General features: G+C 34.3%; 1 protein-coding gene across 5 annotated transcripts in view; it reads right to left on the bottom strand.

The window, feature by feature from the left end:
- Positions 1-24,087, bottom strand: part of LOC141543010 (protein mono-ADP-ribosyltransferase PARP12-like) — a 53,564-nt gene that overhangs the window by 26,483 nt on the left and 2,994 nt on the right. For all 5 annotated transcript variants that reach the window (XM_074267796.1, XM_074267795.1, XM_074267799.1 and 2 more), the window contains exons 2-4: positions 16,574-16,709; positions 4,133-4,394; positions 530-622 (exon numbers count right to left, since the gene is read on the bottom strand). In XM_074267796.1, the coding sequence (XP_074123897.1) occupies positions 530-622; positions 4,133-4,394; positions 16,574-16,709 (491 nt within the window). The remainder of the gene's footprint in view (positions 1-529; positions 623-4,132; positions 4,395-16,573; positions 16,710-24,087) is intronic.

Here is a 24,087-nt window from a genome sequence, read left to right as displayed (position 1 = left end):
CTTGATTAGGCAGTTTTATCTGTTTTCAGAGAATATGTTTTGTAGCGAGAGTTGTTTAAATATTTCTTAGAGAATGTCTGTTAAATGAAGCAAAAAGCATTTGCAAATTCTTTAAAAATAAAATGTATCCAAACATAAAAATGTACACAAAATAAAACTTATTTAAGCATAAACACACCACACACACCCCACCTCACCCCCAAACATACACATACACAAAATCCAATGAAGCACAAAACCTTAGGTTTAATTGGATTTGATTCCTGAAAAGGGCAAACCCTTTTTATTAACCCTATTATTGAGTCTGTCTTTTAGTAGCCTCTTTTCTAAAAAGACATGCTCTTAGAAAAAAATTTTTAAAGGATGATAATAACAACAAAGAAAGCATAATTTTTCAAAATTCGAACTTGGAAAATAGGATTCAGCTTAATTTTAACTGCCAATTTAAACTGCTAATCTATAGAGTAAGTTTATACCAGGAGGGAAGGTAAGAGCTATTTCACACTTTCCTATTACAAATCCAACTCACTTTTTCGTTTGCAGAATTTCCAGATGTAGTAAAGACAAATTTCATTGCTTTTTGTCTTCTCATTGCTTGTAAAAGCAGGCTCAGATCGTTTATCTGTTTAAAAAAAAAAAAAAAAAATATATATATATATATATATATATATATATATATATATATATATATATGAAATGACATATAAAATAAATGTGTTTCTACAAGTCTTGCAGCTTACAATCTCTATTTAGTGAAACTGTATCTATAAGCTTTTAATAGTAACTGTGAGTAAAAATCTATGATATTAATCAGAAATACAACTTAAATTCAAGATTATGGGAGAATGGTCAAGGACAGAAGACCTGATGTATAGACATGTATACAAAATATATATGTATATGAAAATTTAAGAGATCTCAGAGTCAGAAGGTCTCAAATGCCATTTATTCATTTTTTTTGATTCAGTGAGTGTTTTTTGGTAATAGCTTTTTTATTTTTCCAATTACATGCAAAGATAATTTTCAACATTCACTTTCGCAAAACCTTGTGTTCCAAATTTTTCTCCCTCCCTAGACAGTAAGTAATACAATATAGGTTAAACATGTGCACCGTATTTCCACATTCATCATAAGACCATCAAATTCAAACAAACCAGAATGAAAATCTAACCTACAAAATCAAGGTCCTGCTTTTGAAGACTTCCAAGGACAGTGCCCATTCCACTTATGGCCAGTTCTAATAATTAGAAAGGTTCTCCTGATCCTGAGCTCAAATTTGCCACCTAACCACATATATATTTCTGAAAAACAATTCTAATCTGTAATTTACTTTAACAGCCTTTCAAACAAAGTCTCTTACAAGTTTTCTCTAGGCAAAATATGTCTAGTTCTTTCAACCAGTTCTCATGTAGAATAAAGAGTTTCAGTCTTACCTTTTTTTCATTTTCTATAAAAATCTAAGGAGGCTAATCTGAGTCTTCATAGGTTAAAACACTTTCTGACTTGTGACTGCCTTCCTGGCTTGATATTTGGTTTCATTTAGTGGCCTTTGGATCCAGAAGATCCTTCTGACTTGGTCCTATACTAATCAACATAATATTCAATATTTCTAGCCTTGGTAGATTATTTTTGCTTATCAATTACAGTTTGCCCAGGATTGCTTTTTTTTCTGTTATGTGATAGATAAAAATTGTATGTGATCAGCCTTAAGATAACTCATGATATCCAGAATAGAGGTGACAATTCTTTTTAGCTCTGGTCCAAACATATCTGGAGAATTGAGTTCATTTCTGAGGACCATAATTCAAGATGAAGGTCAACAAGCTAAAGTACAACTAGAAATCGATATCAAATTGCTTGTCTTTTCAAAGAGTAGAGAGGAATAGGAGAGAGAGAACTTAAGATTTTTAAAAATGAGTATTAAAAAATGCTTTCATATTAATTGGGAGGCAAATAAAATAACTAAAAAAAAAGATTTTAAGAGTTTAAGAGTTTGTTGAGTAAGAAAATAACATGATTATCTGTCTGCTTAAAAAAAAAACAAAAACAAAACAAAACAAAACAAAAAAAAAAACACCATCACTTTGGTCACCATGTGGAAGGAGAATTGGAATGGCAAGCTCCTAAAGTGTTTTCTTCTCAATTTTGATTCTTTTCTGACTAAACCAGGGGTCCTTAACCAAAAAAACTATTTAACCATTTAACAAAAAAAAATTACTCTTGGATAAATTTCACAGGGGTCCATGAACTTAGGAAAAATGTTACATCTTTTATTTTATGCACAAAATAATATTATTCTGAGAAGGGCTTCACGAGACTATCAAAGCAGGAAAGATGATTCCCCTGAACACAAAAACATTTCAAGAACTGCACTCAAAGTCCACTCTTGGGAGCTGAACTTTTCTTATTATATTTGTCTTACTGAATTCCCTGAAGAGATAACTCATATTGAGTCTTTAAATGAGGAATTTGCTCAGGATAATTGTGGCATCTATACCAGCAATGCTCTACAACAAAACTTCTATCAGTGGCACTATTGAAGAAAGAATACTAGTTTGTGGGATAAGTGATCAAATTATAAAAATAGTGTGGTATGGTAGAAAAAGCACTGGATATGGGACCAGAACTCTGCTACTTATTATCTTTATGGGAAAGATAAAGCAAAGAAAGAGAACTATATAAAAATAACCCTAATGAATATTAATATAAAAATTTAAATAAAATCACAACAAAAAATTAAAGCAACATCAAAAACTTATTCACTACAAACAAGTCATATTTATTCCAGAGACATAAAAATTGTTCAACATTGGGGGAAGTTAACATAATCATATTTTAAAACAAAAAAAAGATTATATTAATAGATGCAAATAAAGGAGTCTTTTTTAAATGATAAAAATATATAATAAACAAAAACTAGCATTATTAGAAATGGGGAAACCTTAAAAGATTTTCTAATAAATACAGAAGTAAATAAAACAATACTTCCTTTCCCAATGTTCTCATTGTTCTAAAAGCACTACCAATAGGAATAAGACAAGAGAAAGACATTAAAAACATAAAAATTGAAAGAAATTAAAATTATCTCTATTTGCTAATGAAATGATGATTTACTTGGAAATACTCAAGAGAATCACCCCAAAACTGAGCCAACTAATAATTTCAGATAAAGGATAAATTCGCAAAGATCACCGACATTTCCATCAAGCAAATAACAAAAGTCAGGAGAAAATAATCAAAAGAAAGTATTCATTAAAATTCATAAAATGTCTGGGAGTCAATCTACCAAGATACACTCAAGATATCAATAAAAAAAAAAAAAGAATAAAATAAAAGAATAAAGTATGTCAACAACAATACTATATGATGATCAATTCTGATGGATGTGGACATCTTCAACAATGAGATGAACCAAATCAGCTCCAATAGAGCAGTAATGAACTGAAGCAGCTACACCCAGCAAAAGAACTCTGGGAGATGACTATGAACCGCTACATAAAATTCCCAATTCCTCTATTTCTGTCCGCCTGCATTTTGGATTTCCTTCACAGGCTAATGGTACACTGTTTCAAAGTCCAATTCTTTTTGTACAGCAAAACAACTATTTGGACATGCATACACATATTGTATTTAACTTATACTTTAACATATTTATCATGTATTGGTCAACCTGCCATCTGGGGGAGGGGATGAAGAGAAGGAGGGGAAAAATTGGAACAAAAGGTTTTGCAATTGTCAATGCTGAAAAATTACTTATGCATATATCTCATAAATAAAAAGCTATAATTAAAAAAAAGAAGAAAATAAAAAGATTCTGAAATAAAAGTGAATTAAAAACAAATGATATTAATCAAAATTTTAAAATTAAAAAACAAGACTCCAAGTTACTGAAACTTTTCAGATCTAAAGATTTCTGACTTAAAAAGTGAGGGAGTTGGATCAGGTGAACTCTGTGGTACCTTCTAGCTCTAAAGATTATCCTATGAATTTTCTTAAACGATGAACATGGCAAAATTTCCAAAGGGCAAAACTGAGGTTGGCCAAGCAGTGTGAAGCTTAGAAGGTTTCTCTAAATTTCTAGCAAACAGACCCATCTCCTTACGGCCATTTATGAGATCCCTTCTATTCTTACCTTTCTTCTTGTCAAAAGACTTGCAGATCTCTGAATGCTTGTACTTGCAGATTCTCTGGATATTTAAGATGGCAGAGCTAGTCAGCCCTTGCTCTCTCAGCAGCTTCATCACATTTTCAGCCTGTAGATTATGAGATCTCTTGCATTTCTGAAACCTGCACTCCCCCCAGATGAAGTGTTTACAAAGATGGAGCTTGGTACAATTATCCTGAAGATTGCAGGATCCATGGGGCCCTTTACCTCTGTTGTAGTAAGGGCAGACCTGGCATAGAAGGATCAAGAAACATTTCAGATTATTATATGATAACATGTAGGGCTAAGATTTGGTATTCTCGGGGGCAGCTAGGTGGTGCAGTGGATAGAGCACCAGTCCTGAATTCAGGAGGAGCCGAGTTCAAATCTGGTCTCAGACACTTAACACTTCCTACCTGTGTGATCCTGGGCAAGTCACTTAACCCCAGCCTCAGAACAAAAAAAAAAGATTTGGTATTCTCTTTTTATGTCAATCTAGAGAATCATTCGAACCTAATACTAAGAAGTGAAAATAGATATTAAAAAAACAAAAAACACAAACGAAAAAAATAAAACAAAACCAAAAATACCCAACCAACTTCCATATGTTCCATACATATCAGATCACAAAAATTCCTTTAACTCAATATTAAGAAACTGAAAAAAAGGTTGTTGTAGAAGTAGGAAAGGAGGAGAAGGATAGTTACGGGACCACGTAAGTTCAATGACAGAAGTGTGATATTGTAAAAAAAAAAAACAACTATAGTGCCTAATTAGTATAAATAATGAATCCCACAAAGTGGTTACATCCATTTGAATTTGCACTGATATTCAAAGATGTAATTTTGTAAGTATGGTATTTGGCTCTAGCTCCATGGAAATATGAAATGTGAATTTGAATAATGTGACCACTATGCAGGACTCATTATCAGTACTAATCAGGCCTCAGCTGTATTTTTTGTTTCATCAAACAGGTCTGATGTTTTCAGTTCCTTTTAGAAAGGAATCTGGTCAGCCAGAGCTTCCATTTGAGGAAAATAAAGAAAATGTGGAGTCTCAAGTTTATGCCACATGAGGATTAATTTAAGGAACTGAGGGGTTCTCGTCTAAAAAATTCAAGGCTCAGGGGCCCACCAATAGTCTTCAAGTATGTGGAGAATTGGACTGTGGATAAACAATTATATTATTACTTTTTTTGGCCCCAGGGAGAGAACAGTAAGTTGCAAAGACAAATTTAGTGTTCATGAAAGGAAAAATTTCCTATTAGCACATAGATTTTTTTCTTTAAGAGGATTATTAAGTAGTGCATGGATTTTTAACCTAGGGTCTATGGGGTTGCTTGTTTGTTTTTTATTAAACAATTTGGTAACTATTTCAGTACAAGATGTCTCAAAAATTATAGGGCAGTTTTGTGTTATTAAAAGCTTAAAACTGGATATCCTTTGTAAATTTTGTGAATTTAAAAACATTATTCTGAGAAAGGCTTCACCAGACTGACAAAGAGGTGTACAAAAAAGAAAAAGAAGCTCCCTGCATTAGAAATTCTCTCATAATGGAATGGGATTGAAGACAATTTCAATAGACTTGGAATGGGAAATGCCATCTACATCCAGAGAGAGAAATATGGATCCTGAATGTGGATCAAAGCATAGTATTTTCATCTTTTTGTTTGCTTATTTGTTTGTTTTCTTTTTTGTGTTTTTTCTCCTCCTTTGGTCGGATTTTTCTTATATGTAAATATTTTTAAAAGGATAGCATATGTGTAATCTGTATCAAATTTGCTGTCTTGGGGAGAGGGAATGAAGAAAGGAAGGGAGGGAAAAAAAGCTGAAAGTCAAAATCTTATAAAAAGTAAATGTTGAAAAATACCTTTACATGTAATTGGAAAAAATAAAATACTATCAAGTTGGGATGGGGGTGGGGGAAAATGAATATTAAAAACTATATTTACATGTATTTGGAAAAATAATAATAAATGGAATGGGTTTGTTGGAAAATGACCAATACATTCAAAAATTTCTATCAATTTTCAAAAAGGGATTAACACATTTAGCAATTAAAGATTCCCTCTTATCCAGTGTTTAATATAGCACTTTTCATTACAAAGGTGTCATTGTGTGAATTCTCATGGAAATGTACACAGATAATATTCAATTAACCAACCAGATCAAGGATACTAAGATGACCAGTCAAGGTGACTGAATCTCAGAATTATATGAGTAAAGTCGGAAAGACAAGGACTTGTTCAAGTGAGGACAAGAAAACTGTTCAGAGTTAGAACAGAGTACAGCTATAGGAAATATAACTGAGTATAAGTTAAAAGGTTTTGTTATACAGTCAAACACAAAGTAGAACATATATATTTAGTATTCAATGCCTACCTAGTTCAACCCACTTACGAAAAATAATTCCTATAAAGTAATGGATAATTGGCCATTTTAGCCTATGTTTTGAAGATCTGTGATATATTTGGGAAGATTTGTGAAGAATAGTGAAATAACCAATTTTCAAACTGAAAAAAAATAATTTATTAAAATAATTAATATTTTTTAAAAAGTAAGCTGTACATAATAGAGATGTGCAATATTATACATTATGTTTTTTCTGTTCTATTTCATAAATGGAAATGCTCTTTTTTGAGGGATATTTATTAAAGTTGGAATAGTTTTTAAAAGCTACATTTTTCTGTTATGAAATTGTGTTTTAGGAGGGAAAGGATCAGTAGGAAATTATTTCAATATCTCAAGGCATAAATAAATGATTAAATTTGATGAGTTAACCAACTAGAAAAGGAGGTACGGAATCTCAAAGATGAAAATAAGAATTGACATGTTTAACATATATTAGATTACTTGCTATTTAGGGGAAGGGGTGGGGGGGGAAATTTGAAACACAAGGTTTTGCAAGGGTAAATGTTGAAAACTATGCATATGTTTTGAAAATAGAAAGCTTTTCTACTTTTTAAAAAGTAGAAAAAAATTAAATATAACAAGCATATAATAAGTATTAACCATACTATTAACCATACATTAACTATAGCCTGGGAGGAGGGAATGGAGGGAGGGGGGGGATAATTTGGAAAAAATGAATACAAGGGATAATATTATAAAAAAAAAATTACTCATGCATATATACTGTGGAAAAAAACAAAAAACTATAGCCTGCTTGGGGGTAGAGGAGATGAAAGGGGGGGGGGGAGAATAAAGTAAAAAAGATACAGAACAGAGAACAAAAGAATTTATAAAAAATAAAGAAAAGATGGACACCCATGAATATAACTTCTACTAACACATATACTTTCTTGATCTGATAATTTGTTATATATTTTTTAATTCTCCTTCATGTTCTGCTGTGCATATGACCATATTCTCTTTTGTTTTGTTTCATTTTGTTTTCTGTTCCTTTTCTGTTTTTCTTTGTTCTTATTCTGTGTATTTAAATAAATATTAAAAAAAAAAAAGAGTAACAGCAGACAAACTAAGAGCAAAACAAATCAAAGAAAACATTTAAAGGCATTTTCTTGGATTTTGAATTTTCAGGATTTTGAGATAAAGTAATAGAGAAAGACAAAAGAACCATTGTAAAATGCTAGAGGATAGATAATAAGCAGTAAACTTTTATTGTCTTTTGATAACTTGAGGATAACAAAATCAGGCTCCTGGAAGGGTGTAACTTTTGTCTCTAGTTTAATGTTATTTAGGAGATATTAGAAGGGATTAAGCATGTACATACTCTGTATAAGGCATTGAGTTTAGTGATCCTTACAAATATTATCTCCATTGATCTCCCAACAGCCCAGAGAGGTAAGCACTATTATTATCCTTATTTTACAGATGAGGAAACTGAGGTAGTAAGAAATTAAATGACCCTCTCATACTTCCAGAGGAAATAAATATCTGAGACCAAATTTCAATTCAGGTTTTCTTGACTCCAGATCCAGGATTCTAGTCAGTTGGTTGTTAGGATCAAAATGACATCAGCACTTGGGGTCAAGGTACAGTACTTCCAACCACAGCTGATCAGAAGGCTCTTCCACAAGTCAGGTATAAAGATAAAGAGTCTACATGACCATTTGGACTGGAGATTTGTACATCTAAATTTGTACATCTCATGTTTCTTTTGACCTACTGCAATTCTGCTTTGTTCACGAGGCATAGTGTCTTCTTTTTTTTTCCATATAACTATAGATGGCTTTAATTTCATCATTTGAAAATTAACTGTTCATAAACTTTCACCATTTATCTATTGGGGAATGACTTGTATTTTTTTTTTTTTAATGTATAGATGATTTTTATTATTTCTTAAAATAACTTGTTATTGACAGTACATATGCATGGGCAATTTTTTACATTATCCCTTGCACTCACTTCTGTTCTGATGTTTCCCTTCCCTCCTTCCACCCCCTCTCCTAGATGGCAGGCAATCTGATACATATTAAATATGTTATAGTATATCCTAAATACAATATATGTGTGCAGAACCGAACAGTTCTCTTGTTGCACAGGGAGAATTTGATTCAGAAGGTAAAAATAACCTGAGAAGAAAAACAAAAATGCAAACAGTTAACTCTCTTCTCTGGGGGTAGCTGATTCTGTCCATCAATGATCAATTGGAACTGGATTAGATCTTCTCTTTGTTGAAGATTTCCACTTCTATTAGAATGCATCCTCATACAGTATTGTTGTTGAAGTGTATCATTATCTCCTGGTTCTGCTCATTTCACTCAGCATCAGTTCATGTGAAGTCTCTCCAAACCTCTGTATTCCTCCTGTTGGTCATTTCTTACAGAGCAATAATATTCCATAATATTCGTATACCATAATTGACCCAACCATTCTCCAATTGATGGGCATCCATTCCTTTTCCAGTTTCTAGCCACTACAAAAAGGGCTGCCACAAACATTTTGGCACATACAGGTCCCTTTCCCTTCTTTAATATCTCTTTGGGATATAAGCCCAGTAGCAGCACTGCTGGATAAAAGGCTATGCACAGATTGATAACTTTCTGGGCATAATTCCAGATTGCTCTCCAGAATGGTTGGATTCTTTCATAACTCCACCAACAATGTCTTAGTGTCCCAGTTTTCCCACATCCCCTCCAACATTCATCATTATTTTTTCCTGTCTTCTTAGCCAATCTGACAGGTGTGTAGTGGTATCTCAGAGTTGTCTTAATTTGCATTTCTCTGATCAGTAGTGATTTGGAACACTCTTTCATATGAGTGGAAATAGTTTCTATTTCATCATCTGAAAATTGTTCATATCCTTTGACCATTTATCAATTGGAAAATGGCTTGACTTATAAATTAGAGTCAATTCTCTATATATTTTGGAAATGAGGCCTTTATTCAAACTTGTAACTGTAAAAAAATGTTTTCCGAGGTTGTCGCTTCCCTTCTAATCTTGTTTGCATTAGTTTTGCTTGTACAAAGGCTTTTTAATTTGATATAATCAAAATTTTCTATTTTGTGATCAATAATGATCTCTAGTTCTCCTTTGGACACAAATTCCTTCCTCCTCCACAAGTCTGAGAGGTAAATTATCCTTTGTTACTCTAATTTACTTATAATCTCATTTTTTATGCCTAAATCATGGACCCATTTTGATCTTATCTTGGTGTGCGCTGTTAAGTGTAGGTCCATGTCTAATTTCTGCCAAACTAATTTCCATTTTTCCCAGCAGTTTTTGTCAAATAATGAATTCTTATCCTAAAAGTTGGGATCTTTGGGTTTGTCAAACAATAGATTGCTATAGTTACTATTTTTATCTTGTGAACCTAACTTATGCCATTGATCAACTAGTCTATTTCTTAGCCAATACCAAATGGTTTTGGTGACCACTGCTTTATAATATAGTTTTAGATCAGGTACAGCTAGGCCACCTTTGTTTGATTTTTTTTTTCCCATTAATTCCCTTGAAATTCTTAACTTTTTGTTCTTCCAGATGAATTTTGTTGTTATTTTTTCTAGGTCATTAAAATAGTTTCTTGGGAGTCTGATTGGCATAGTACTAAATAAATAGATTAGTTTAGGGAGCACTGTCATCTTTATTATATTCACTCAGCCTATCCAAGAGCACTTAATATTTTTCCAATTATTTAAATCTGACTTTATTTGTGTGGAAAGTGTTTTATAATTTTGCTCATATAATTCCTGACTTTCCTTTGGTAGATAGATTCCCAAATATTTTATACTATTGACAGTTTTCAATGGAATTTCTTTTTGTATCTCTTGCTGTTGGATTTTATTGGTGATGTATAAAAATGCTGAGGATTTATGTGGATTTATTTTGTATTCTGCAACTTTGCTAAAGTTGTGAATTATTCCTAATAGCTTTTTAGTAGAATCTCTGAGGTTCTCTAAGTATACTATCATATTATCTGAAAAGAGTGATAATTTGGTTAGCTCATTACCTACTCTAATTCCTTTAATCTCTTTCTCAACTCTTATTGCCAAGGCTAGCATTTCTAATACAATATTGAATAATAATAGTGATAATGGGCAATCTTGTTTCACTCCTGATCTTACTGGGAATGGTTCCAGTTTATCCCCATTATATATGATGCTTATTGATGGTTTTAAATATATGCTCCTGACTATTTTAAGGAAAAGTCCATTTATTCCTATACTCTCAAGTGTTTTTATTGGAATTAATGGTGGATTTTATCAAATGCTTTTTCTACATCTATTGAGATGATCATATGATTTTTGCTAATTTGGTTATTGATATAGTCAATTAGGCTTATAGTTTTCCTAATATTGAACCAGCCCTGACTTCCTGGTATAAATCCCACTTGGTCATAGTATATTATCCTGGGAATGATTTTCTCTAATCTTTTTGCTAATATTTCATTTAAGATTTTAGCATCAATAGTCATTAGGAAGATTGGTCTATAATTTCCTTTCTCAGTTTTCAACCTACCTGGTTTAGGTATCAGTACCATGTCTGTGTCATAAAAGAAATTTGGTAGGATTCCTTCAACCTCTATTTTTTCAAATAGTTTATATAGCATTGGGGTTAATTGTTCTTTAAATATTTGGTAGAATTCACATGTAAATCCATCTGGTCCTGGGGATTTTTTTTTTTTTTAGGGAGTTTATCAATAGCTTGTTCTATTTCTTTTTCTAAGATGGGACTGTTTAACCAATTTACTTCTTCCTCTGTTAATCTGGGCAAGCTATATTTTTGAAGGTATTCTTCCATTTCATTTAAATTATCAAATTTATTGGCATAAAGTTGGGCAAAGTAATTCCTAATTATTGCTCTAATTTCCTTTTCATTAGTGGCAAGTTCTCCCTTTTCATTTTCAAAACTAACAAATTGATTTTCCTCTTTCCTTTTTTTTAATCAGATTTACTAAGGGTTTATCTATTTTGTTGACTTTTTCATAGAACCAACTCTTAGTTTTATTAATTAATTCAATAGTTTTTTACTTTCAATTTTTTTAATATCTCTCTCTTTTTTTATGCCCATTTTTCTCCTAGTTCTCTTGTGAGAGCCTTTTTGATTTCTTCTATGAGAGTTTTCTGTACTGAGGAGCAGATCATATCCTCCTTTGGGGATTCCTCTGGAGACAGTCTGTTTTTAATCTCCTCAGGATTTAAAATCTGCTGTCTATCCATATAGAAGCTGCCTATTTTAGTTTTTTTGCTCATTTTGTCAAAGAAGAATCAAAGAAAACAAACTAAGAAAAACAAATGCAGTCTGCTTTTTTTTTTGGGGGGGGGCCCCGCTGGACAGTGTTACAGGGCTTCCTCTACAGACTGTGGGGGACAGCAGCAAGGCACTAGCAGGACAGCAATGGGTGGGCTGCATCTGTGCTCTAAGACTGAGAGCATGCTGAGACACTGTGGTTGGGTCCTGAGAGACTCTGGGGTTTCCAGATTATAGTTTTTACCCCCTGTGTTTACAGCTTCTCTGCTTGTCCACTGACTTGCTGCCAGGGCAAAATAGCCACACTGGGAAAAGTTCTTCTCGAATAAAAGAGTGAGATCACACCCCACCCCCTTCTAGTCTTCTCAGCTGCCTGCCTTCAGTCTGACCCCCATCTAACTGTCCCTGCCCCCCAAGCAAAAACAGACCTTTTCTGGTGAATTTCCAGGATATCTTCTGTTGGTAATTATTTCTGGTTTTTTTTTCAGTCAAGCACTAATTCCGAAGCTTGTCATAAAATAAATTATTCTGAGAGAAAAGATAGAGCTTAAGTAGATGTGTGTCCTCTCTGCCATCTTGGCCGGAAGAGCCACAATATCTTCTTTGATGTGGGTACCCATACTGGGTAGTCCTATGCCTCTGCCTCCCATGTCTCACAAGATTCCAAAGTTCTTCAGAGAGATCTGAAGAGTGCCTTTGTATCATCTCTTCTGGACCTCTATTTGAGTGCTTTTCTTGTGTAAATTCTTGGTTTTTCACCAGTCTATGTTCACCCTGAGGCACAAGTTTTTCTATTTGTGGGGGAAATCAGGAGAGCTTGAAATTTACCAACCTATTCCCCCATCTACCCAGAATTCCCTCCACATTATTTCTTCTTTAGGAAAAAGAGAGTAATCCTCTAGTGATAGGATCAGTTGGCAGGCAAGGAGTTTTGCTAGAAAGCTAGAAGGACTATGACTGATTAAATTGGAATTTTGTGAACTGGATAGAGGATGAGATTACAAAGGTAAATACAGTGATAGAGATTCAATTCACAGTAAAAAGGAATCCAGAGGAGTGATAATTACAAGATAAAAACCTGAGCTTTGAAGAAGTTTGTTGGGTGAAGTTGCAAGAATGAAATTGTAAACAAGTCTCCAATGAAAATGCCAATCATTCCTCATCTCCAAAATATGCAGAGAATTGACTTTAATTTATAAGAAATCAAGCCATTCTCTAATTGATAAATGGTCAAAGGATATGAACAGACAATTTTCAGATGATGAAATTGAAACTATTTCCACTCATATGAAAAAGTGTTCCATATCACTATTGATCAGAGAAATGCAAATGAAGACAACTCTGAGATACCACTACATACCTGTCAGATTGGCTAAGATGACAGGAACAAATAATGATGAATGTTGGAGGGGCTGTGGGAAAACTCAGACACTGATGCATTGTTGGTAGAGTTGTGAAAGAATCCAACCATTCTGGAGAGAAATCTGGAATTATGCCCAAAAAGTTATCAAACTGTGCATACCCTTTTATCCAGCAGTGCTACTACTGGGCTTATATCCCAAAGAAATAGTAAAGAAGGAAAAGGGACCTGTATGTGCCAAAATGTTTGTGGCAGCCCTTTTTGTAGTGGCTAGAAACTGGAAAATGAATGGATGTCCATCAATTGGAGAATGGTTGGGTAAATTATGGTATATGAATATTATAGAATATTATTGTTCTGTAAGAAATGACCAACAGGAGGAATACAGAGAGGCCTGGAGAGACTTACATCAACTGATGCTGAGTGAAACGAGCAGAACTAGGAGATCATTATACACTTCAACAATGATACTGTATGAGGATGTATTCTGATGGAAGTGGATATCTTCAACATAGAGAAGAGCTAATCCAATTCCAATTGTCCAATGATGGACAGAATCAGCTTACACCAGAAAAGGAACACTGGAAAATGAGTGTAAACTGTTAGCATTTTTTTGTTTTTCTCCCCAGATTATTTTCACCTTCCGAATACAATTCTTCCTTTGCAACAACAACAACAACAACAACAAAATTCGGTTCTGCACATATATATTGTACCTAGGATATACTATAACATATTTAATATGTATGGGAATGCCTGCCATCTAGGGGAGGGGGTGGAGGGAAGGAGGGGGAAAATTCAGAACAGAAGGGAGTACAAGGGATAATGTTGTAAAAAATTACCTATGCATATGTACTGTCAAAAAAAAAGTTAGGTTCTGAAGCTATGGAGAGATATTTTCATATAATAGGTATGATTTATAGATATAATTAATTTAAACTTTTCTCTTAAATGATATTAGTTATCTATGTTATGCTATATCATTTTACGTTGTTATGTTATATTGTATAAATAAAACAATAAACAAAAAAAAAATGCCAATCATTACAAAATGCTTAAAGATATACTCTTTCTTTTTCGGCCACCCCACCCAATATAAGATTGAGATAAATCACAAGAATAGAGTTGTGACCCAAGTGAACTGAGGTTACCTGAGTAAAATTTACTGCAATGGGGAATATTAATTCTAATTTGACTAAGTCTAAACAATAGAATTAAAATCAATTTTGCACTACTGATTTTAATTATTTGTTCCCTAGTCACCTCCTTTCTTGTTCTTTGAGAGAACCACCCAATGCAAATTGGCTACGCAAACATCTCCTTTGATGGAGTTACTACACTAATCAAGCTTGTTTTCTCATTTTGCATTTTAGAATCTCAGTATTAAAAATTATTAGAAGTCATTGATTCTAACTTTCCAGTCAATGAAAGAATCCTTTCTATAACATTCCTATTAATTTTGCCTTTTTCTTAAATACTTACAGTGATGGGTATTTTATTATTTGTTTCATAAGGCAGTCCACTCAATGTTTAAATTAGTTCTCTTGTCTTCTCAATATTCTACTATCAAAGTTTGGGGAAGACAAGCAACTCTGGTGTGAGGGCTTGCTGAGCCCTTTTCAGGGTTCATCATCTACTTTTGATGGCTACCTGACACCAAACTACCAAGAAACATGGCCATAACTTGGTCAGACCAACTTAGCAGACAGAGTTACCAGGCTGAGGATAACCAATCGACCTCAAACCTGTGGGTGAATTATAAGGATGGCTTTGAAGATGTGAAGATTTTCCCCAGTGGAATGGGTGGATGAGAACAATTTCTTCCAAAGGCCATGAAGACAACAGAAGCAGGAGCTATGGAAGGCTTACATCCTAGGCTACATTGCTAGGCCAGTGACTCAGGAAGAAAGAATGAGATTGAGGACTTTGCCCAACTTTGCCTCACTTAAATCCAAATCACAAACAAGCCAAAACATCACCCATGATGTCACTCATGATAGATATTTGAAAGGTCCTGTCTCTCTCCTTGTAAGTTGTTGGTTTCCCTAAGAAGCCTAAGCCCCCTTTATGGCATTATAATAAATTTTAGCCCCTGACTTGGAGAAGGTCTGAGCCTGCAATTCTCTTGATAATTTCACACATTCATGATTTGTACCTCATCATAGCCCAAAGTGCCATAGTTAAATCACAAAGTGCTATAAAATTGTGTATACCTTTTGACTCAACAATACTAATTCTAGGTCTGTGTCCCAAAGACATAAAAAAGAAGGAAGTTCACATATGTACAAAAATACTTATATATGGCAAACACCACAAATGGAGGAAATGCCCATCGTTTGGGGAATGATTGAAAAAGTTATAGTATGTGATTACGATGGAATATTATTGTTCTACAAGAAATGATGAGAAGAATGGTTTCAGAAAAACCTGGAAAGACTTATATGAACTGATGCAAAATGAAATGAGTAGACCAGAACATTTTATACAATAATAGCAGTATTATGTAATAATCAACTATGAATGACCTTTATTCCCCGTACTAAAATGCAGACTGAAGCATATCTTTTAAAATTGCATTTCTATGTAAATGGAAATATCATATGTGTGTATATATGCACAGATGCATATACAGAATTGTACCTTATTTAGCATTACATAATTGTAGAATTGAACAAATGCTGGAGATCATCAAGCTCAAGAGTTCATGGGGTACATGAATTTGCATGTGTATGTATGTGTTTTGTTTTTTTTTCTTTTTTTCCTGAGGCTGGGGTTAAGTGACTTGCCCAGGGTCACACAGCTAGGAAGTGTTAAGTGTCTGAGACCAAATTTGTACTCAGGTCCTCCTGAATTCAGGGCTGGTGCTCTATCCACTGTGCCACCTAGCTGCCCCATGTATTTTCTTAAAAAAAAAAAAAAAAAAAAAATTCTGATAATTGTATTTCAGTATAATTTGTTCCTATTAAAATTCTCTGTATCTATATGCATTTAAAAGCATTATTCTGTAAAAGGATTTCATAAGCTTCACCAGGCTAATCTAGGACAATATTCTCATTGTAGAGGATAAGTAAAGTACCCCAGAGTGGTTTAATGATTTACTAAGATTATTTCACTGATGAATCATAGAGCTGGGAAAAAATTCTAGATCTTTGGACTCTCAGTCCAGTATTCTTTTTACCTCTTAGTTCAATGCCACACTCTTTCCAGAATGAAAATCTTCAACAATTCTGTAACAGATTCTAAGCCCTTTTGATCTCAAGAGACCTGTGCCAGCATTGGTAGCCACATTCTTATTGCCTTGGGTATGTATGCAATCAGTAAGGGGCCCTGTACTTAGTAGAGAGTATCATAGTAGGCACCTTGATACTGGACTTCCTCTAGTACATTATTATTAATATAAAGTTTCTATGACTTACCTCAGGCAAAAGGAAAGGATCATTCTGAAAAAGCAGGACTTTGAGTTCTGATTCATTGATGCCAAAAAGTGCATTATTTTTCAGAATTTTGCTATTTCCAGGCAAATGAATATCATGGGAAAATCTGCATTTGTACCTAGGAAAAAAATGAGATACATGAGCAAAATTTCAAGTGAATGATAAGTAAATGATCTGTAAAGATTAAAATAATATTACCCACCTCCCAGTGTTGTTGAGAGGATCAAAATCATGATTGTAAAGTGCTTAACAAAGTGACTGGCCTTATTATTTCTTTAATTGAATGTTATTGTTCCATACCTAATAATTCTAAAATGGTTTTAAAGTGCCAAGAAAGAATCATGATTTTCATATGGAATAATTTAGAAATGCAGTTGATGTCATCTGAAGTTTTGTTTCATCTTTTAAATTCATGACTTTTTATGTTATTCTTGTGCTTCTAAATTTTCTTATATTGTGAAATATGAGACCATTATCACAGAAATGCTACTAGACAAAACAAAATGAATTTGGCTTTTAAAGGGATATAATGAAAAAATAGATAGTTATTTAAATACTTAGTGAAGTATATTTTGTTATATAATTCAATTATTTAAATGATGCAATATTTAATTAATTGTATTTTGTTATAAAACATAATATATAAAGACAAATTTTCATGTTAACTATTATGAAAGCATATATGATGGTTCAAAGATGTAATTTCAATGTTAATGATGAGTCAACTAAAAGGTATGTGCTGTATGTCTAAAGCCTCATGAGTAGTTTTAATTTATAAGTAAAGGATAAATGAAATATTAACTATTAAGGAAAGATATTCAAGTCCTAAATTGTGGTAAGTGAAATTTTGCTACTTAATGTAAAAATTCTTGGGATTATAACTTGCTATTGTCTGGAGATTTGATTATTGGGATAGTTGTTTAAATTGCCATTAAGTTAATATAGAAAATGGCATCTGCTGTTTTCTGGGAACTGCTAAAGATTTGGGAATGACTTTGACATACCCCAAGTAAGAACCTTCTGATCATTCCTCCATTTTGCTATTTCCTTTCTGAAAAATAAAATTCCTAAAAAGGAAAATTTCCCACTTTGTTAATACTGAGCCTTGCTTTTGATACACTACAACTACATGATTAGCTATCAGATATGTCATACCCGGAAACAAACTGAGTTAAGGAAATTTTTCCCACTGTTATGAAACAAGACATTGTTACAACTATGTCCATCTTTTTCCTCTTATACCAAATTTATGTAATCAACTTATGTAAGTATAATTCTCAATCTATTAAATAGATACCTCTTACTATAATAGGAGGCAAACAAAGACTATCTAACATTTAATCTGTATTTGTGGCTAAATTATAATATTGGAATAATATCCTTCTAAGGGGAAAATGATTTATCAGTAAAAAGTACTGAGAATAAAGTCAATTGTCCAAGAAAAAATATCTAACCAGATAACTGAATGTGCTGATTAAATGGATAATAAGAATGGGCTACTAGGATAAAAGGAACCTTGATGTTAGCTATGTTTAAGTTTTTTTGGTTACCCTGGTGACATGTAAATCTCTTTCCTAGTCCATTATGAGCCTTCTAACTAGTTTGATTTGTCCTGATTTATATTATCACATAATTATGGGAACTGTGAGAAAACTTTATTGCATTGTTTGAATCCAGGCCTCCCTGGCTGGGAAATGGAACCATTTTTATGTACTCTTTAGAGATCCTTAACCAAGTTCCTATGTTATGCTAATCAGAAACTCAAGATCCAAAAATTGATACAAGGAGTTTTCTCATATTTGTCAACCCACATGTCTTCTAAGGGCTCCTAACAAGGTCTTTCTGACTACTCCTACAGCTACTAAATTTGTGGATATGGACTCCTGGATCACCTGAAGAAACCCCCTGTAGAACTCTCCAGAGACCTTAAGGTTTATCTGACATCCAGGTGGGACAGATGTCCCAAAATTCCAGATAAAGGTTGAATATATGACCTAGAGTTTTTTGGGTTTTTTTTTTTTTTTTGCCTCTTTCCTTTTGTTATGTGCTGAACCATGAGGATCCTACATACTTGGATCCCCCTGCTCTTTTCTGTTTGCAAGCAAACTATGGCTAGCCATGATATCTGGAATATACTTCCCCAATAGTTCTCTTCAAAGCACTCCTGGGATAAAAATGCTTGCACTGGCCCAACTGCTCTCCTGTAGCAGACTTATACCTGCTTCTCACTTACTGGCTAAAAGGGTAGAGGTCCTTTCAGACCCCTTCCATTTGGCCCAAATGGGGACATGTCAAGATATTAGGAAACATTCTGACTTTTTAGAATCAAAGCATAGCAAGCAAGCTATGCCCTGAACTTGGCATAGCAACAATCCTTTGTACTCATGTGATTTTGCTAGAGGATGATTGTATTGTTTTGACCATTGATGTATTTGCTAAGCTCAAACGAGTACCTGCTGTATCCATGTTCTGGTCATAAAGCTCTGCTAAAAATGAAATTTGTCACACTGCTGCTGTTACCCCTCACTATCGGGGATACAGCTCACTGCATAGATATTGATATAATTATTGAGATCTTTCCACATTGCCTTAAGTCCCCCGACTAGGGAAAGGGCTAGAGCACATGTGTTTTATCTGCTTCCTTGCTTGCCTCATTTGCTTTCCCCCACTTTGTTTGATTCCTGACTCCCCAGTCTCTATCCTGTTCTGTTGGGTTCTCGCCCTCCACAGGTTAGGGGACGATTCTGTCCAGGTGACACACCCTTTAAGAAGAAACAGCAGCTATCACTATCTTCCTTCCCCTTCAAGTCAACTCCACAAAGCCTCCCAGAAAGTGCCTTTCTGCTCCTCCTCCAAAGTAGTAAAAAAATTTATGGGGGTGGTGGATAGCACACAGGACTTTGCCTGAGCTCTTCCTGGCTAACCTCAGAATCAATACTTGATCAAGCCCCTAAATGGATTTTGGAATGACAAAACCCACAAATATTTTGAGGATAACAAATTTCTAGCAGAAGATATCTTGGGAGGACTTCAGGAAAGATCTATCTCAGGGGCAGAGGGGAGCACAGCCCATTACAGGTACAGCCTGTGGGGAACATGATGGGAGACTCTTAGCCAAAATACAACAGCATTGTCAACTCTTTCCTGGTTTCTAAGCCACTGGTTCAGCAAACTAACTGTGAGATCTCTTAGCGCAACTACAGAAGGCAAATAGTGACTCCCTGAACCCTAGCATAACAGGCAGGACTTGCCCAACAAGCACAGAATGGAAGCATGCAGCACTACCAGCCCAAGGGCAGTGTAAAACGTCTCTCACCCTATGGAAGCTGGAGATAATCTCCCCTGTGCCATAAGAGCAGATTTCAACCTTCAAAAATGAGCAAAAATGCAAAAAAGAACTCTGATCATAATAGTTATTATGGAGACGGGGAAGAACAGATCTCAAACTCTGAGGACACTAAAGGCAAAATGCCTCCAAAGGAAGCCTCAAAGAAGGATACGAACTGGTCTGAAACTCAAACGACTCTCTTGGAAGAATTCAAAAAGAATCTTAAAAAAGAGTTAGAAGAAAAAATGAAGAAAGGAAATGAGAGCTTTGCAGGAGTTTGAAAAAGGAAATGCAGAAATTGTCTAAGAAAACAACTCCTTAAAAATACATTTGGTGAAATGGAAAAAAAAAAAAAAAAATATATATATATATATATATATATATATATATATATATATATATATATATATATATACTGAAGAAAATCACTTCTTAAAAAAATAGAATTGGTGAAATGGAAAAAAAAAATCTAATGAACAAAATAACTTAAAAAGTTAAATTGGCTAAATGCAAAAGGAGGCAAAAAAGCTAACTAAAAATAATTTATTAAAAATTAGTATTGGACAAATGGAAGTGAATGACTCAATGCAACATCAAGAATCAGTCAAACTGATTTTTTTTTGTGCAGTATGATAAATGTGGACATATTATAGAATTGCACATGTTTAACATATACTGAATTACTTGCTGCCTAAGGGAGGTAAGGGGAAGGGAGGGAGAAAAATTTGGAATACAGGTTTTTGAAAGGATGTACGTTGAAAACTATCTGAACATAAAAAGTTATTATTTTTTTAATCAGTCAAACAATAAAATGAAAACATAGAAGAAAATGTAAAGTACCTCAATGGAAAAACAACTGACCTGGAAAAGAGATCCAGGAAAGACAATCTAAAAAAATTTTTTTCTGCCTGCATTTCTGATTTCCTTCACAGGCTAATTGTATACTATTTCAAAGTCCAATTCTTCTTGTGCAGCAAAACAACTATATGGAATGTATATGGAATACATGTCCCCCCATATTTTGGAAATTCAGTGCTAATCCTAGCTATTAGTTCTGGATTGGTTATGATTGTAGTCAATTCCCAATTTGGGGTTAGAAAGAGTAAATGGATGGGCTTAAAATGCTCTAACTACAATCAATGATCCCAAAGGATCATTGTGTAGTGGTACTATTTTCTCTTTCTTTTCTAAAAGAGTTCTTGCCCCACCCCTAACACTCAGAAAGGATTAGACTTGAAACTCTGATGGGATAAGAAGCTGGAGATTAAATGACTTCTTGAAAGTTGGACAACTCTTCCCCTTTCCTTTCTTCCTTCCTTCTTTTCCTCTTCTCTCTCTCTCCTTCTTTTCTTCCCTTTTCCTTTCTCCCTCCCTTCCTTTCTTCCTTCTTTTCCCTTTTCTCTATTCACATAGGGTATCACACACATACCTCCATTTGGTTTTTTGTTTTGCTTTGATTCTTCATCGCAAAAAACTTCCCAAGATATCTTCTTAAGGACCATGTCTTAAACCTAAATCACTCATAATTGATTGCCAATAACAGGTCTCAAATAAAAGCCCAATTGGTAGTGGTTTGGGCCCAGATTGACTCAGAATGGCTGCAATTAGATAATTGTTTTGGTTTCAGCCAGAAACCCTAAGGATATCCAACCTCCCAGATAGGCGATTCATGACTAAAACAAGGAAAGAGGAATCTCAGAACAGAAGTAGTGTAGTGTGAATGATATTCAAATATTGTACAGGAGTGATCTATGGTTGGGTCTGAGACTGTGAACTGTACTATCAAGTATAGCAATTGTAATCCGCAACCTACAATCTTAATGGATTCTACTTCTATATGCTCAACTCTATTCCAATTTCTAGGAATTTCTGCTTCATCATTTTTTTCTATCTTAAGTCACTTTTTAAAACTCACATTGATATATATGTATGTATATATACACACATAAATAAGGATCATATATTTTATGTGTGTGTGTGTGTGTGAGAGAGAGAGAGAGAGAGAGAGAGAGAGAGAGAGAGAGAGAGAGAGACAGAGACAGAGAGAAAGAGAAAGAGAAAGAGAAAGAGAAAGAGAAAGAGAAAGAGAAAGTGATTGAGGATAGCTGGGTGGTACAGTAAATAAGAGTACCAGGCCTGGAATCAGGAAGCTCATCTTCCTGTACTGAAATCTGGTCTGACTGGAGGCAAGTCACTCAACCTAATCTATAAAATGATGTCTGTCCATATGAAATAATTGTCCAGCTAAGGAAACGGCAAACCATATCTTTGCCAAGAAAACTGTAAATAGAGTCATGAAGAATAGACATGACTGAAATGACAACAAAACATAAATATATACATATATATAGTATCCTTATATGCTCACCTAATCAATTCAATCTTGTTGTCCACGATTAACTTTTCACACTGATCTTCCTTTTGTTCCCAACTACTGCTTTAATTTTTAAAGATGAAAAATCCCATAAGTACCACAAATTTCATGAACTGGCTTATAAATGGGAACTCTCTGTCCCCACTGTCACTATCCCCTATTGTAGTGGAATCAAATCTGTGCATCAGAATTAGAAAGGAGACTTAGAGGAGAAGAAATCCATTGGAAATTACACACACACACACACACACACACACACACACACACACACACACACACACACATGGAAAATTCCGGTTTATTTTAGGAACAAAGACAAACATTCATTTCTGAATCCATATTATTTAGGATCTGAGATTTTCTCATTGGGCTTTTAAGGAGTTGTGAAGCCCAAGAAAAGAGTACAAAAAAGATAGCAAAACAGAACAAGATTGTTAGCAGGGAAAAGCCAGCATTTAATAATTACTAATATTTATATACTAACATATATTAACATTTACCATATGCCAGGCACTGTTTTAAGAACTGTACAATCATTATTTCATTTAATCCTCACTACAATTTCCACAAATGCTATATTACAGATGAGTAAACTGAGGCAAATGGAAATTAAGTGATTTGTCCAATGTCACATAATTAGGAACTATCTATGGCTGCATTTGAACTCAGGTTTGCCTGACTCAAGACCCAGAGCTCCGTCTACTGGCACCACCCAACTATCCATTTATTGACTGGCACCATGCCATCTCAATCTATGTTAAGTATAAAATTCTGGACTTGAGACAAGAAGGCAATTTCATCTATACTTCTATAAATTTTCAATTTTAAGAAGTAGGCAAAGGGCATGGGTGATATGCAGTAAAGTCCTTTTCCTCTTCCCATAACTCCCATTTGGGGACTTCCATTCCCATTCCTATTCTCAAGATTTTTGAGGACATCTAGTAATACTATTTTCCAAAAAACACAATAAATTTAAGTACAATGGCAGGCAGGAAAAGCCATTTACTTTAGAGGGGTGGGAGTATGTCAGAGGGAAATGGAGAAAAGTATAAATACTGGAATGATCAAACAGTTGAATTAAGGTGTCACAGGTGTTTCTCAACTGGGAAGGAGAAACTCCTACAAAAGAAACATGGTCTTTGTCAACTATCCCTATTTCAGGGATCTAAGGAAATAAACTTTTCCTTATTCTCAATGTCCCTGAGTGTAAACATTTCTTCTGACATATGCACTACATATGAGTTCCTAAAAATCAGCACTGAAAAATTGAGCAATAAAAACCACAGGGTTTATGGGAAAATGGGGTTGGGAGAGGTAACCCTTAAATACTGAACCACAGAAAGCTCCCATAGGAGGAACTCTCACTGTGGGAACCAGGGCATTGACATCAGCCAGTGCAGACTCATGTGAGGTGCTCTGGGGGACTAATACCACACACACACACACACACACACACACACACACACACACACACACCCTGCCCATTTCCAAGGAGGCACGGGGACCATCTCCAGCCAGCTTTTTCTCTCAGCAGGTAGTTGTGAGTGACACACCACAGGCTTCTTCCTATTGGAAGCTGGATATCTCTTCTTACAAGCCCCACTGCATGATGAAAGCACCAACCTCTCAACCCATCTGTACAGATCACCCTCCTCTTGCACTCCCTATCACTCAAACTGTTCCTTAGTCCTATCAAAGACTTTGGAATAAAGATTCAATCAGAATTTTTCTATTGCTAATCACCACCACCACCACCCTCCTTTTTTTTCCTTTTTGACAAATTCAGCACGTTAA

Source organism: Sminthopsis crassicaudata, chromosome 5, assembly GCF_048593235.1.
Source record: "Sminthopsis crassicaudata isolate SCR6 chromosome 5, ASM4859323v1, whole genome shotgun sequence".
Lineage (NCBI taxonomy): Eukaryota > Metazoa > Chordata > Mammalia > Dasyuromorphia > Dasyuridae > Sminthopsis > Sminthopsis crassicaudata.
This window is presented reverse-complemented; position numbering and strand designations above follow the sequence as displayed.